The sequence below is a fragment of the Parus major genome, chromosome 1 (genome assembly GCF_001522545.3).
Source record: "Parus major isolate Abel chromosome 1, Parus_major1.1, whole genome shotgun sequence".
Taxonomy (NCBI): domain Eukaryota; kingdom Metazoa; phylum Chordata; class Aves; order Passeriformes; family Paridae; genus Parus; species Parus major.
Window position 1 is genome coordinate 70,808,048 of NC_031768.1, and position 16,227 is coordinate 70,824,274.

At 36.7% G+C, this 16,227-nt stretch overlaps 1 protein-coding gene across 1 annotated transcript in view; it reads left to right on the plus strand.

Annotated features, from left to right (window-relative positions):
• Window positions 1-16,227, plus strand: part of MICU2 (mitochondrial calcium uptake 2) — a 137,747-nt gene that overhangs the window by 108,187 nt on the left and 13,333 nt on the right. Inside the window, exons 6-8 of the mRNA XM_015636727.1 lie at window positions 670-752; window positions 6,792-6,854; window positions 14,745-14,842. Coding sequence (XP_015492213.1) covers window positions 670-752; window positions 6,792-6,854; window positions 14,745-14,842 — 244 coding nt within the window. The remainder of the gene's footprint in view (window positions 1-669; window positions 753-6,791; window positions 6,855-14,744; window positions 14,843-16,227) is intronic.

Consider the following 16,227-nt stretch of genomic DNA (forward strand, 5'->3'; position numbering starts at 1 on the left):
AGGACTTGCTTAGCCACAGTGCACTGTAGCTACATTTCAGCAACATGCTGCTCCTGTGTGGCTTGCTAGTGATCAAGGCCACCTCCTGTAAGCAAAGTAAGATCAAGAAATTGTGGGAAGGAACTCAAAATATACCACGCTTTTATAGTGTCTCATTACATTTTTGTGTTGAAAAGTCCACTCAGTGAAGGAAATACAGGGTAAAATTGTGTAGAATTCCTGAAAAAAATCAGCTTGATAGGAATCACACAAAACATGCTTTTGTCAAAAACAGCCAGAGTTTTCTACTCTTCTCTCCAGAAAAATAGCTCTTATAAACAAGGCAGAGCTAGACTGCAGAAGTGACATGGGATTATAGATACATCCTTTGAGAATTCCTTAAGACCTGGCCAGTAAGGGCTACACTATTTTTGTGGGGGTCAGATGGACATTCATGGCTTGTACATGGCATTTCTTACTTTGCCATTACATTAATTATCCCTTGAAATAATAGTAAAAAGGTGTTTAAACAATTCCCTTATAATGGAAGAGGTGTGTATGGTTCACTGGAAATACCAAGTGTGTACAAAACGATGGAGAACTAAACCAGAGCCAATACTCATTTTATATTTGGTATTTGAGTCCTAGTGTGTGATATTTTCAGTTAAACTCTTTTGCAATTTGTTGCAGAACCCCAGACTGGACTTCAGATTGCCTTTAAAATGTTGGATGCAGATGGCAATGAACAAGTTGAAAAGAAAGAATTCTTTAAGGTAGGTGTATTTACATATGTTTTAATTTTAAAGCATTTAAATAAATCCATGGGTTATATTTGCTCACTGAAGATTCATTAAAATCATCAAGCTATTTTTTGGTCCAGTCTATGATCTTAGCTTACTAAAATATTTTATATATAAGGAGCACATATTGAAGTATTGGGATATCATCATAACTGAATCCACTTCTATAAATGTTACCTTAGAATTGTAAGTAAGTATCTGCTACAGGGAAGGTAGGAATTAATGTATATCCCTTAATTCCATGAGCTAATTTAAATAATCATCTGGAAGAGTCTTTTGTTTTCTAAGTATGCTGAATAATTTCTTTAATTCACCATCCTCATTTGGTCTTTATTAATTTGGCTTGCTGTTGCAGAAAGGTTTTTATGAATTCACACTTTGAACAGCAACAGCACTTTTTTTCCTATATTATATCTAAATGGGGAGAGAAAGGTAGATACTTCAAAAACTAAGGAAATTTTGCTCTGATGTTTTTAAGAATAGGCTTAATTATATAGCTTATTCAACTTTTAAATATTTAACAGGAGACTAACTAAGTACTTCTTGTCAAAATTTGAATTAACAATCATCATTTTTAATAGAATCACTCAACTTATTTCAGATCCTCAGTTCATACTGGATGTAAGTGGAGAGACAGTTTTATAAGAAGCTGACATGGCTACTACAAGTCAAATTATTTTCTGCCAGTAGGGTGACATTAAAGCTGATCATGAACTCACATCTCTAGAAAACCTTAAAATCTAAAACTTTTTAAATTAAATGTACCTGTTGATAGAGAAATTAGCAAAAATTTATTTAGGTGAATTTCATAGCCTTAAACTCTGAATTAATGATAGAATAGCTGTTCACATGTTTTGCACTGATCACTTTCTTTTTCAGTGAGTTCTTAGCAAGGTTACAATTGATAAATCATGCTTTAAATTTGTTTTAAAATGTTGCAAAAATACTTTTAGACTTAGTAATACTATTTGAAAATAATATTTGAAATTAGATCATTTTTCATGAATGTTCCCAGAAGCCTCTAACTGAACTTGCAGGTACCCTTGGTTGTGGTGTAACCCCAGCCGTAAACAAGCCTCAGGCAGTTGCTTCTTCTTTCCCTCACCAGCTGGATCAGGGAGAGAATCAGAAGGGTAAGAGATGGAAAACTGATGGATTAAGATATAGACAGGTTAATAGGTGAAGCAAAAGCTACGCACACAAGCAAAGCAAAACAAGGAATTCATTCACTGCTTCCCATGGGCAGGCAGGTGTTCAGCCATTCCCAAGTGAGCAGGGACCCACCACGTGTGATGGCAACTTGGGAAGACAAAAACCATCACTGCAAATGTCCTCTTCCTCCTTCTTCCCCCCTCTTTGTACACAGAGCATGATATCAGATGGTCTGGAATGTCCCTTTGGTCAGCTGGGGTCACCTGTCCTGGCTGTGTCCCCTCCCAGCCTCTGATGCACCCCCAGTTCCCTCCCCAGCTTGACAGTACAAAAGCAGAAAGGCCTTGGCTCTGTGTAAGCCCTGCTCAGCAATAACAAAAACATCTCTGTGTTATCAGTGGTGTTCAGCACAAATCCAAAACACAGCCCCACACCAGCCAGTGTGAGGGAAATTACCCCAGCCAAAAGCGGCACAGCCCTACACCCATTTGTTGCTACACAAGATCTTTTAATTTTGAAGAATTTATTCTGTTAAACTGTTAGTTATTCTTCTGATTGAAAAGAAATCAAATTCTAGTAAAGCCTATATTTTTAACCTACTAAAACAGGTGCAATCGTAGTGAATTGTTATCAGACTAGCAGTGCCCTGATTACCAAAATAAGTCTATTATGGCTGTATTATTCATCTGCAAAACAATGTTACAAGTGAAAGTAACTCCATGAACATGGGTGAACATGTTCATCTGGTAGTACCTCTGTACCAAAATGCAACATTAGCAGTGCTTTTTTAAAAAAGGTACTGCCAGTTAAGCAAATAAGGAGATTATTACAGAAATACAGCACTGCTCTCTTGGGGAGATGTGCAACATGTTATATATTTAGTAGCATTACCCATTTCAGGTAATTCTAATTGAATCAGACAGTACAAACAACAGAAAGTCATCAAATGTAGAGGTGAAAACATTATATAAATCATTAAAAATAATTTGATTTCTGTAGAGACAATCAAGTTAAATGAAAATTATTCTAGTTACATAGAATGTTACTTTGCCTTTCCTTTTTGGACTGTATTGATAACATAATATTGAGTGGTAAAAAAACTCAACATATAAATTACTGTCAACTCACAAGAATCATTTCATTCACATTAAGTCCCAAAGGATGCAAGTTAGTTAGAGGATGAGTTTTCTCTCATGACTATTTTCTTAATATTTACAAAGGAGACTATTTTCAAGCAAAACTTTATAGATTTGGTTTAAAAATAAAAATCTTGGCATGTAAGAATGTGGAAATAACTATGTGTGTGTTTATTTGTATACTGTAGTTTATATGCATCATAGAAAGTTTCTAGATAGCTAATAAATCAGTAAATTGTGTGGCTAATCTATCATTTGTCTTACCCCAACTGGCAACATAGGAAAATATATCTGAACTACTCTGTAGTGATTTCCACACTATATTTGATGATAACATCAGGAAATGTGTGTAAGGAAAATGCAGTGGAAAAGAATAGTGAAGAAGCAGTAATCAGGAGGCAGTGTCTGTAGGCAGGGCACAGTGGGGAAAAAAAATTTATTGCTAGTTCATTCTCTTGCTTTGTCACTTGTACTCCCCACTTCCCATTGTTATCTACTGATCAGACATCTATGTATGTCTGTGTTGTCTGACTCTAGAGTCCAACTGCTGTTCTAGACTGTAGAATCTTTGAGGTAAGAACTTGCCTTTTGGTTTGCAAAATGTCCATCATTCTTTGAATTGTGTGTATCTCAATTCTCACGTGTTCCTGGATGAACAGGCACAAGATGTGTCAAGCAGGTCATTCAGGAAAGTGAGACAAGCAAAAACTCCAACCCCAGTCCTCAGTGCCTGCATTATGTGATGGGATATAGGGTGCTCAAACCTGTATGGATCAGGCACTTCAGGAGTGTGACATGCAGAATTTCCCAGTGTTCTCTGCTAACAAAAATGGATGTTTGGGAAAGCAGATCTTGAATGCAATCCCATGTTTTCAATAAGGGAGTCTGTCTTGTCCTCCATAGCCTTTCCATTTCAGTGCACATTTTCCTCATTTCCAGTAAAAGTGTCTCCCTTCACAGGCATACTCTTGTTCTCTCTCTTCCCCATTTCTTTGTGTTAAAGCCAGTGTAATTCTGCTTCATCCACATTTCAGTGGTAAACAGTCATAGCACAAGAGACATTCCAGTGTTAGGGCCAAGAGGGTTTTGTTGCTTTGCCCTGGGTGAAGAAGACAAGGAATAAATGACATGTTCACAGATGCTAGTTGCCACTGTTTACTCAGCCCCTGCCAGAGTGCAGAATCATTTCTCAGAGCCACGTTATCTGCATCTCTGTGAGGACCGTAAGATACTTGCACGAACTCTGCACTTCCAACACATTCACTTGAGACTTGGTGAGGGGGATTTCCAGGCACATAATAACCCATGCACATTAATCTGAGACCTCCCACCAAGAATAAGGCTACCAAAGTTCCCAAAATTCCCAAGTAAGAAAGGAATTTCCCTAACTCTCTAAATCTGTCCTGATTAAAGATGTCTAAGTAAAATTAATGACAGTTCAAAACTATTGGGAATAAAGGCAGAGTAGCTCTGATGGCACATGCAAGAGCTATTTGGCTTAGACTTTTTAAGTAGACGGTCTTATACACTTCTGCTGGAGAGCAGATACCACAAAATAATTGTAGAGCTTCATCTAGGGCTGCATGAGCCAGCACCCAACACTCAGCAGTTGTGGCACAGAATACTTCTGTAGTCTTAGAGCATCCACAAGTACTGATCTCTCTCAAGCAACCGGAAGATGCAAAAACACTCTTTTTCTTCTTTTTTTTTTTTTTATTTTTAAGACTGACATAGTCTTTTTGCCAGAAAGGCTTATTCAGAACAGATTACTTCTGTCTTTAGTAGAGGCTTCACTTGTGCATAATAGGTCTCATTATCTTTGAATTAGCCATTATTATAGTGAGTGGTAAGCAGATATAAATATTAAATACAAATAAATGTTACATGGAGGAGTCCATTTCTTGAGGGCAGAATTCTTCTCCCTATGTGAGTAGTTGCTGCACTGTGCTGGAAAAAAATCAACCAACTTCTGGAAATAGTTTCAAGCACTCTTTAGAATTTACACGCAGTGTAAGGAAACAATAAGTGAAATCTTTCAGAATAGTGAAAATAATTGTACTGTGTGTCTGTGCTCTTCAGTAGCCTCTGCTACTGTAATCTATTCTACAGATTTTTTTAAGGGTCCTTTAGAAATAAAATCCAAAAGAGAAAAAAACCCTTTTTTTCTCCTGTTTGGAAAGTATTTACCATTTTATTCTTTATGTGTGATCAAATGATTAATTTTTCAGGTAAGAAAAAATGTGATTTTTCAGTGAGAATATGGATGTAAGCAGTTGTGGTTTTACCCAGAGCTCTATAATGCTATTTTGCTACGAAGAAATTCATAATGTTTTTACTATACTAGTCATTTGTTTTGTAAATGATCAAAATATAAGATAATTTGGAGGAACAAGTGGTGTTTAATTGCCTTGTTTTGTGGCATTTCTTTTGGTAAATACTATCAAGACATGCAATTTTAAATTCATAATAGAAAGTAAGCATCCTGAGAAACTAAAAAAATTAGCATAAAAAAACCCAAGCAGATCTAGAACAGGTGAATTACTCCAAATTTGAAGATTGAGGGATGACTTTGGCAGCACAAATGGATAGCGTGTTTCTCTTACTATTTACAAGACCATACTGCTTCTCTGAGGAACAGAGAAAAATTTAAAAACAAAGGTTAGAATTAAAAACTTCCCAGAATAATTAATGACTGTGAAAATTTGGTAATGAACTTTTTCCCAGTTGTAATGAGCGGCTTGAGGAATTATTCAGAAATGTTTGAAAAGCAAACCAGCAGTTTTTAAATGTTTGAGCTTTAAAAGCATCATTCAAAGCCTCCAAATCCAAAGTGATTGGTGTAATTCCATATCTCTACCTGAAATGTATTAAGTCCCTTGTTCTTTCATTTCTGCTGTCCTTTTGAGGATCCATGCAAGTACCTGAAAGGTAGGTGTACTTTGTGCTATATTAAATCACTCGTTCTTGTGTCAATGTTCATCTCTGAAGCTGAAATACAGTCAAAGAAACCTTGTAGCTCTGACATAATTGAGGTAGTGCAAATTAATGCACTGTTTATATTACCTTAAAGCTTTATTTGGGACAGTGGAAGTTCTGTTTTTAAATGTGATTCTTTTCAGTAATTCTACAAATCTTAGCTAATACATTCAAGATTAATTTTTTCTGAGGGTGGAGGGGAAAACTCAAACCACATTCTGCCTAATGCAAGTTCTGAAAAAAAATATTACTTATTTAATTAAATTATTCTTTATTGTTAGTTGTATAGTAACTCATTTGAATGTGAGTAAGGTATGTTTTTCATGTCCTGAAGATCATGTTTATAACAGAACTGTGTGAAACTATCTAGAAGGACAGCATGAAAATCAGGATATTTTTTTTTTCTGGAATGATCCTTGTTATGCCCCAGACTTTCAAAATCTTCTGAAGTGAAAACTAAGCTTCCGGTGCAAGAAAATCTCCTCTAAAAATAGAGGAAGCACTGGGCTGCAAGAGATAAATTCATGTTTGGTTATATTAACCACAGTAGATAAGACATTCCTAGGAAAAAGTGTGTCTGAATAGCAAAATATCCTCAAGTATGCAAATACTTTGTCATGACTGCAGAACCTTGCAGAAATGTATAATGAAGAAAAGATGCAATTAAACCAAGGTTCAGAAATAGAAGACTCTTAAAAGATCAAATTTTTAATTTTCCTGTTCTTTTCTCATGTTTCAACAAATACAGCTACAGAGAATCATTGGGAAGGAAGATGACTTGAAAGCAGCTGGAGACGAAACCATACTTCGGGTATGAAATAGAGATATATTTTTCTTACAAAAACATTGTCATGTTTCCCATGAACTTTGTTATTTTTTCAGAGTTTTTTGATAAGTATATAAGCCACAGTGCTTTAGTTCAATGAAAGGGTATTTGTCAACTGCTTTCTAACTGGAAAAGAGAAATGTTAGTAATTTCTCAGCCTTCTGATGAAATGGATGCAATCAGTGTGTTTCAAGACTGTGTGCTCACTTGGTTGATTGGTTTCCATGAGCTTCTCTTTCAAAGTAACTCTCTTCTATTAATGAATATCTCAGAAAGAGCTCCGTATTGCCATAGGAGAATAGAAAGCTTTCCAAATGAAAATAAGCTTAAGCTTATCTACGTGCTGCTGTTGTAGTGATATCAGCTTATTCTGAGTTGGTTTGAAATGTGGTTATTGTTTTTGTCACTGAGGTGACAAAAGCAAGGATTACTTTAGTTAAGTCCACTTCCTGAAAGAGACAACATAGATGCAGACCAGAGGAAACAATCCTAGTGTATGATTGTCCAGCTGGGAAAGAAGTTTCACTGTTTTGCGGACCACTAGAAAATGGTAAATATATCTCATCAGTGAGAGGGACAGGTAAATTTCTGCTCTCTCCTGTTTTGCCCTGAATCCAGCCATCTGCAACCTCCCTTCTTCTCAGGTAGAGTCTCTTCCTGAGTCTGTAGTCAGCACAGAGACGAGATATTCTGTAGCCTCGGTGACTGAAAACAGAGAGGAAGAATCCTGACCATACTGAAAACATCCTCAGAAGAAGCTGATGAACCATGTCTAACAACTGATGGAACAAGCAAAAATGGCCTCAAGTTGCACCAGGGGAGGTTTAGATTGGACATTAGGAAAAAAATTTTCACTGAAAGTGCTCAAGCACTGGAACAGGCTGCCCAGGGAAATGGTGGAATCACCATCCCTGAAAGTGTTCAAAACACATGTGGATGTGGTGCAGAGAGACATGGTTTAGTGATGGACTTGGCAGTACTGGGTTAATGGTTGGACTCCATAATCTTAGAGATCTTCTCCAATATAAATTATTTTGTAATTTTAAAGAAGAGGAGAGTATGGCTGGGTTGTCTCCATGTATTACTAAAAGATGCTGCTTACATCAGCAACTTGCTTTCAGCTGTAAACTTTCAGTTTACGCTGGGCATGGGGCAGCGGCTGCTCACGTTGGAAGCATTCAATAAGGAATTTATACAGGGCTCTGCTTTGTAAATCATGCATCAGCAGTTTCTACAAAGAGTTGCTCATGTTCTTTACTTTTTCATATGCCTGAGGAAAAAGTGGAAGTGGCTATTGCACCCTTAAAATTTATTAGGCATAAACTTTCTTCTGATTCACAAAGGTTTTCCTTCCTCAGTTTATATTGAAAGTTCAGTTAAAAATTGTTTGATTGACAAACAACCATCTCCTTTCTTGAATCTTTTCATCAGTCACCAGATTAAAATAGCTAGGATTAATAGGGTTGTCTGCTCCTCAAAACCTATTTCAATTGAGACTTAAATGCCATGACAGTGAAAGAAAAAGGATCTTTATTCTGCATGAATGCACAGCTATAGTATAAAATTTCCAGAGAAACTTTGATACAGTTGGACAGATTAGTTATAAACACATAAGCTTATTGTGAGCTAATTAAATACCTGAGCTGGAATGTCTCTGTTTTGTTTTTGTCTTGCTTCAAAATTTCTCTTCAGAGTTCTGCATTGAGAAAAATCGGAAGTTATTGAAACCAGAAAATGTTATTTAATACAGTTTCTTAGAAGATTATAAATGGAATTCTAGTATGAAAGAAGAATTAAATAGCTTTGGGGAATACAGCTAACTTGAAATTATTCTTGTCTCTGTATTTCTTCTTGGCAAAATCCAAATTATCACATTTCTCTTAATTTTTATTTTCCTTCCTGTCTTGGTTTCTCACCAAAGAAATTGATTATCTTTGTAAACAGTGAGTCTAACTATACAGTGTAGTCGTTGAATATGTTTTTACCCTTTATTTTTTATAATTATGGCAGTCATAGTATTACCTTTAAGCAAAACAGATGAAGCATAAAAATATGGGGTTTAAGTTGATTATGTTTCTTGAAAGGCGAGATACTGTGACAGAATTTTGGTTTCTGGAATGGTTCTTTATTTCCACAACTCAATTTCTATATGACTTTGCTATTTTTTCAGAATAAACCCAGTCCCTGACACCAGATGGCAAATGTCACTAACCTAGGAAAATACAGTTTAAATGGTAGTCTGCAGCTTTGTTTATCCAGCAGGTATATCCAGGTGTCTTCCCTGTACAGTGTATAGATAAAGATCCCAGTCATTTATTTATTTTATGCTGATACCACTTAATGCTCATTGAGTTTCTGTATAAGGAAAAGGAAAATCAGTTTGCTTTTCTCTCAGGGTGCTTGTATCTCTGCCTTTTTGTAGACACTTATATGCCTAAAATTCAAATTTTAACCACTTAGTAGTGGCCCTTGAATGGGATTACAGTGGAATTGGTTATCCAGATACATATATTTCAATGGAGGGTATTTTTTTTCCCACAATATTATAATTGAAGGTGGAAGAAAAGAAAAAAAAAAATCTGCCTAGCATTAACTGGCTTCATTTTTTGGGAAGTTCCGTGCAGAATTTTGCAGAGCAGGCAGTCTGGCAGTCTTGTAGCAGAGGTGCCCATGGTGAGGAGAGCTGCAGGCAGACTTATAACACTGGAACCTGGTTCCTTCCAATCAGACTGGAGAAAATGGTGCAGAAGTCAACAGAGGCAGTGACTGCCTCAGCTCAAACACTCTCCCCATAGGCCAGAGGAAATGTTCCATCTGGCTTCCTGGCAGAACTGTTCTTCGTATGGAACATCCAGCTGAACTAGTGACCATGGTTCATGGAGGAGGAGAGCCAAACTCCCTGCCTGGAAGTGATCTAGATGATAGTAGGAAAGTGCATGAACTAGAAATCTGGTTTGGTTTGAAAAGGTGTTGCCCAGTGAGCAACACCTGTTGCTTTTCTGTTACTGCCCTGAGTTCCTTAAAAAGATACTTCATCAGTGTAAGGTGCTTTAGGTTCCTGGTCCTGAAAACAGTGCTAATGGTGGCAAATACCTACTGGACAGACCAGTTGTCTAGGCCAGGGACTTTGCTCTCAGGCCCTTCAGTTTAGATTAATGAGTTATCAAGTACTTTCAATACCTCTCATTTAATATGTTTTATGTAATGGATAAACTTACAAATTACTTTTAGCTACTGTTAGAAAAGGAATAAAAATACAGTGTTCCATATTTGTTCTTGAAATGAAATCAGTGTTGTGAAATGTGTGTATTGTCTCATTTCCAAATGATCAAAGACATGCTTCTGGATTCCCTAGTGAGTACATTTTCATACAAAGTGTGAAAAGTATGATTGGGGATTTTTTTTAACGTTTAACTAGTAGTTGGGGACACAGCTACTCATCTCTTTTAAACAGAAAACTTATGAACAGAAATTGAGTCTAACTATATGGAGTGTACTTTTAGATTCACACATGAACAATTTCCTATTATTTGAGTGTAAGTTGTTTTATCCTACTTTTTTTTTCTTTTTTTCTTTTTTTTTTTTTCCTGTGATTCTAAAATAAGTAAATTACATTAGTCATTCACACGTTTCTCTCTGCTTACCTGGTCAAGACAAGGTTTTACACTTGGACCTTAAGACACTGCAGAATTGTGAAGCATGTCCTCAACCACAGGAGCTATGCAGGTCATCATAACTTGCCCATCTGCTCCCTAGAATCTTGAACTGGTTTAAAGTTTTCAACCCAGTGCTTCCAAGTCTGCATAGCTCAGTATAACTGAAGACTGCCTAAAACCAAAGGAAGGTGATGTTTGGGACCTGTGCTCTTCTAGTGCAGCAGTACTCTGTAACAGGGGTGCAACACATCAAATTTTGCAAGAATCTAGTCCAAGACTAAAATTAATATCCCTCCCCAAAGAGTCTGTTATTAATCTTGTAACCTCTCAGTTCAAATGGAATGCACATTTTTTTTCTTGACCTATCTTCTCCAACATAAATATGTATGTTTTGTGTCAGCAATTTAACACTGAATTCTGCTGAAAAGCTTTTAGATACTTTACACCAAGGAGCAGTGTGATGTTGTGCTTTGAAGAAAGCTCTCCAGACAGGTAAACCCCCTAAAGAACCTAACTCCCTGACACCAAAATATGAGGCTATTAAAAAAATGCTGGGTCATTTTTTACCTCATGGACAAGGAAATTAGTTTATTTTTCCTTATGATCTGATGACATCATAACCTCAAGAGAGAGAAAGAAACATATTTGAACAGGGGCTAGCTGGGGAGTTGGTGACAGGCCACTGGGGCTGTTTTCAGTGCCAAGAGAGTTTGCACATGCTGAGGATGGATGTGCTCAGCTTTCGAGTCCAAGGCTGTCTTGATCAAAAGAGTGGGTTCATAGCTCATCACACCTCCCAAGGGGGGTCCTCATAATGGAATCTCTTCTTTTAGTGCAAGGTTATATTTTTAAAGTATGCCACAGGAGAGAGGCAGGGCCTGAGTTCGTGTGAGGAGCTGTCCCCAGCTATGTGTAGGAGCTGCTTTTCCAGGCTGCCAGCAGGACATGGGTCAGGCAGCCTCAGGCTTTGCAGTGCAACAGTGCCATTCCCCCCCTGCTTGGCACAGTCTACCTGCTCACAAGATGAGCTTCAGGCTGTTTCTATTTAGGGCTTAAAGTACCTCCTACAGCATCTACTTGCAGGTTAGTTTTAGCCACGTAATAGAAATAGCACTATTTCAGAGAAGTGGACTCAAAAAAATTGGCAAAGATTTGGTCTTAGCTTTGGAAAGATTTGGGACATCACTAGCAGACAGAAACTAAGGTACCATCCTCCTTACCCAACCTCACTTCTCTGCCTGTTCTTCCATCTACTCACTCTCCTTCTGTCTTAACTGAAAAAAATACTCAATCCAAAATACTTATTAGTTTTACAATTTCTAGTTAAGTAAGACATTGCACAGCAAATACCATCTCTCAGGAAGTAAGCAAGAGAACAAGAAACGAATTGCAGATTTTAATCATGATGAATGCTTTCCAGTCATGCCTCAGGCAAATTCTGCAAGGAAAGGTGGCAAGAATCTAGAGACAGTAAGTCTATTAACATTTCAGATGAGTTTTGAAAATCAGTTAGGTACATTATTCTGAAAATCCCATCTCACTGTGCGATAAGTTTCTTAGTGGCACTTGTCGGTACTTGCTGCAGTATCAGGTCCTAAATGTCAAAAACTCTGTGGGGAGCTACAGGATTAGGTAGGTCTTTGCCCATGACTCAGTGTTTGCAGCATCAGGCCTCTTATGTTAACAGCCTGTGTAATGTAATAAGGAAATAACTTGTTTTATCTGATCTTGCTTAAAAAGGAATAATTGCATAATTCAGCAGTTCATGATACTTTTGAAAAGTGCAGGAGGCGTTAACATTACTCTGGGAAAATTAGCCTATGTTTGTAATATGTACACACATGTTCATTAGTTCATAGACATGTGTGGCATCAGATTGTGTGGTCTTTGGGATTCTTTGTCTGAACCAATGGACCTTGGAACATGTCTGAGTTCCCCAGTTGTGATACATGTCTTTGCCTAATCCTGTGCTTGTATCAAGATGAAACTCAGACCACTGGGATCCTTTTTCCACTCTGTGCCCCAGCTTTCTGTAAAATGCACAGATCAAAAGGGTTCTATGGTGCACCGTCCCAGGGCCTGAAGCAGCCAGATACACCAGATTACAAACTTTCACTCAGTTTAGATGGTGGCTCAAGTCTACCAGTCTGGTCTGCTTTACAGCCTGGGATTGAGTTACCATTTCATTCTGATTGCCAAGAGAGACATTCCAAGTGTAAGCTATTCTTTTACCCAAGCTCACGAGGGCAAGGTGTTGGAAATATTAATAGAATTCTCATTATCTTCTAACAAGTATTTGTCATGTCGGTACTAATTTATACAGATCAGCAGCAAAAGCTTCTAATGATTCTGTGGACAAAAAGGAATTATGTACTAACATGTACTTTAATCTAATAGCATTAACTCTAGGAAAAGCAATTTTTTTGAAATTTTACCCTTAAGGTGTAGTCTCTGTGGTCTCCTATTCCATTTTGTGCTTTAAAGAAATGTACTGTTTTGTAGTTTTAAAATATATTTAACTCTCACTAACATAGTATTTGGACATATGCCAGTTTCACTGTGGAATTTCAACTGATAAAAAAGGTAGCCAGCAAGTAGGTGCATATTTGTTATAAATTCTGGGATGGGCTTTGTCATCTTAGATAAGATGAGGCAGGTATTGTTTGTATGCCTTCTTCTAGCTTGTAACTAGAGAAACATTAATAGAAGAAAAAAGCTTCTGCTGTAATAGAGTTATTTTTGAAAAGGTTATTTTAAAACTCATTTTCCAGTTTGTTTTCACTGATTATAATATGGAGTAATTAAATTAGAAGCATTAAATTGTGTAATCATGAATTCAGTTTTTAAAATTACATTAGCAAATTTATTCCTTGCATTTTTCAAGTCTCCTTTAAACATGTAAGCAAAACCCACAAAAAGCAGATTACAATCTAGCTGCAGTGAGGGATATGTGGATTCTTCTTTGTTTCTTTTTAGAAAACTTTGCATTTTGATATAAATAGTTTGGGTTTGAATTTCAAATAAGCATACATGAATGTTTGACTTTTGGCTTTCAAAAAAGCATATACCAATGTTTATGCATCAGTCTTCACAGTAATCTGAAGTGTTTAAATTTCAGAAGGATGGATCTTGTGGGTATTTAAATATTCTTTGCCTGCAATTAAATTATAAAAGTTCAGTAAGTACAGTTTGCATATGGCTTGAAAAGTGTTTTTTCCTAGGTTCACTCATACATAACTCATATCGCTGGCATTTGGTGAACTGTAGCTTTTAGTAGAAATGAGGAATGTTACTGCTTTAACTATAAAATAACTGTGTCATGTATGCAGTAAGCATGAAACATGGGGGACTAATGGGGCTTGTTATTGATGATGCTGAAAGCTAAATAACCATTAGTATTAAATCTTATGAATAGACTCTTGTCTTTCATCTTACCTCTTCAACCAGATAAAAGACACAGAGGCTATTTAGATGTCATAAGAATAGTTTGCTGAAATCCCTACAGACTTTAAAAAAAATTCTCTCTTCATGTTGCTTAGTGTTTTGTTGTGTTCCAAGAAATGCCAGTATGCTGGTGCTGAAAGAAGAATAGAGCAGAAATCCAGCATTATGTGTGGGTTTAGACCCATTAAAGATTGAGTTGAAATAGTATGTATCTCTTCTCTGCAGAAATTTCTTCAGGTATTAAAAATATTTATACAAAAGTCCCTGAAAATTTCCAAGAAGCCTTGTAAGACCATATTAAAATAGAGCATTGTCAGTTTTGGTTTTTTCCTAGCTTCATTTATTAGACTGTCATGAATGTTTTTAAATGGCTGTAGCATGTTAGCAATACCTACCTAAAAACTTCCTAACAGATATTAACTCTGTGTAAGCCTTCTATTCACCTAAGAATAAAGGTTCTTAAAGATTTAACTCACAACCTTCTCCACTTTAATAATAAATAGAATAAAATATTATAACAAAATGCACTGATGGTGGTTGGAAATCGTTCTTATCTTTCATGGAGAGTATTTAGAAGCAGAATTTATAATACACTGTTAGCAGTTAATATGAAAGAGTTGTTCAGCTCTGAGATCCTATGTGATAGCTTTGGGAACCGTAATTAAATTTCAAGTATCTCTTGGGTAATTCTAGTTCAAATAAATATTTTTAGATTCATGGTGAATATTAATGATCATGCAATGCATAACAATCATATAGGTTTTTTGTTTTATAGGAAACAGAACTGGACAGCTGTGGTGTTAATACCGTGTTGCTGGTACATTTCTTTGGAAAACAAGGAAAGGAAAAACTTCGCTTTTCCGAGTTTTTCAGGTATTCTTTCCAGATAGGCAAACCTAACAGGAGCCAGTCTTGTTCCTACCCCCTGTGCTTTACCCCAACTCTGGCATTTATCTGACATCACACTGAGCTGATTAAGAAAATCAAGCAATGAAGTGGAGATTATTCATGACGTTGCATGATTGAATTCCCTATTTAGCTCCTGGAGTCTGCTGTCTGCAGGAGCTGAGCACCATGATAACTCCTAGCAGCAGTGGGCTGGGAAGGTTGAGATTTCTGTTCTTGTAAGCTATGTGGTGGCATTCCTTAAAACAATGTGAATCATGAGTATTTTTTGTGACTAAATCACAAAAAAAGTGACTTCTAATCAATTAAAAAATATTACCTGAGGTGAAATACCTCCTTTCCCATTACAGCTGTCATGGTAAGCTACAGGCAACTTCTCCACTTGCTTCAGATTCCAGCCCCTATTGAAATTTTCCCAGTACCTTTTCCTCTACCCTTTGAACTACTTTTGCAATGAGACTATGCAGATACCAGTTTGAATCTTGACACACATATTGTAGCATGGCATCAAGAGAAGATTACCTACATCAGTATTACCTTTTCTACAAAAATAATCAGTCATTTTCAGACTGCAAAAATAAAGTAGGATAATGTGTTTTGCTTCAGTTTGTATTCAGAAGTGGAGAATGTGTGACAGCCCTCTTAAAAATTAATGTTTTTGCAATCAGTAGACTAAAAAGTGTTTGGCTCCAGTGGCTCTGGTACATACCAGTCTTCAAATAAACAACCTTTCGCTTTTGAAGACCTCAGCTCAATAGGAATCTAAGTGAGTAAAATAAGTTTAAGATGTCTCCAGCTCCCTTTTCTATAAATACATAGATCCTCTCAATGAAACAAAAGGCAGAGAGCACCAGTAAAAGGTTGTGTTTGCATATACAGTGTAAACTGAAAAGCCTCAGGTTTAGATAAAATCCTACATTGACCCAATGAGGCATGACATTGATGAAACTATGTACCTTGTACATTCGGAACGCATAGGTTAAAGACCTTTGCCTGCCACACAGATAGAGGCCTGTAATCAAAATCAAACTCCCACATCTTGCTCTTAAAATTTGTGGGATAAGTGTAAGGTTTAATGCAGGTAATTTTTCAACAGTGGCAGTTATGTTTCGTGGGGCTGGAATGTGCCTCTTTATCACTGCGTAGACACTCCATCTCAGCTGCAACGTGACAGTGGAGTTTGTTTAACACGCAGAAAGGTGAATAAAAGGATCGCTGTCTTTTTAACCTCTGCAAGGATATCACCTTTCACATGATTTTATTTGCAAGTAAATCAAGCACATCATTTCTGTGTTCCTATTGTTCAGAGAAAATGTGATTTCTATCTGATGGCCTCTCATAACACTTTACCT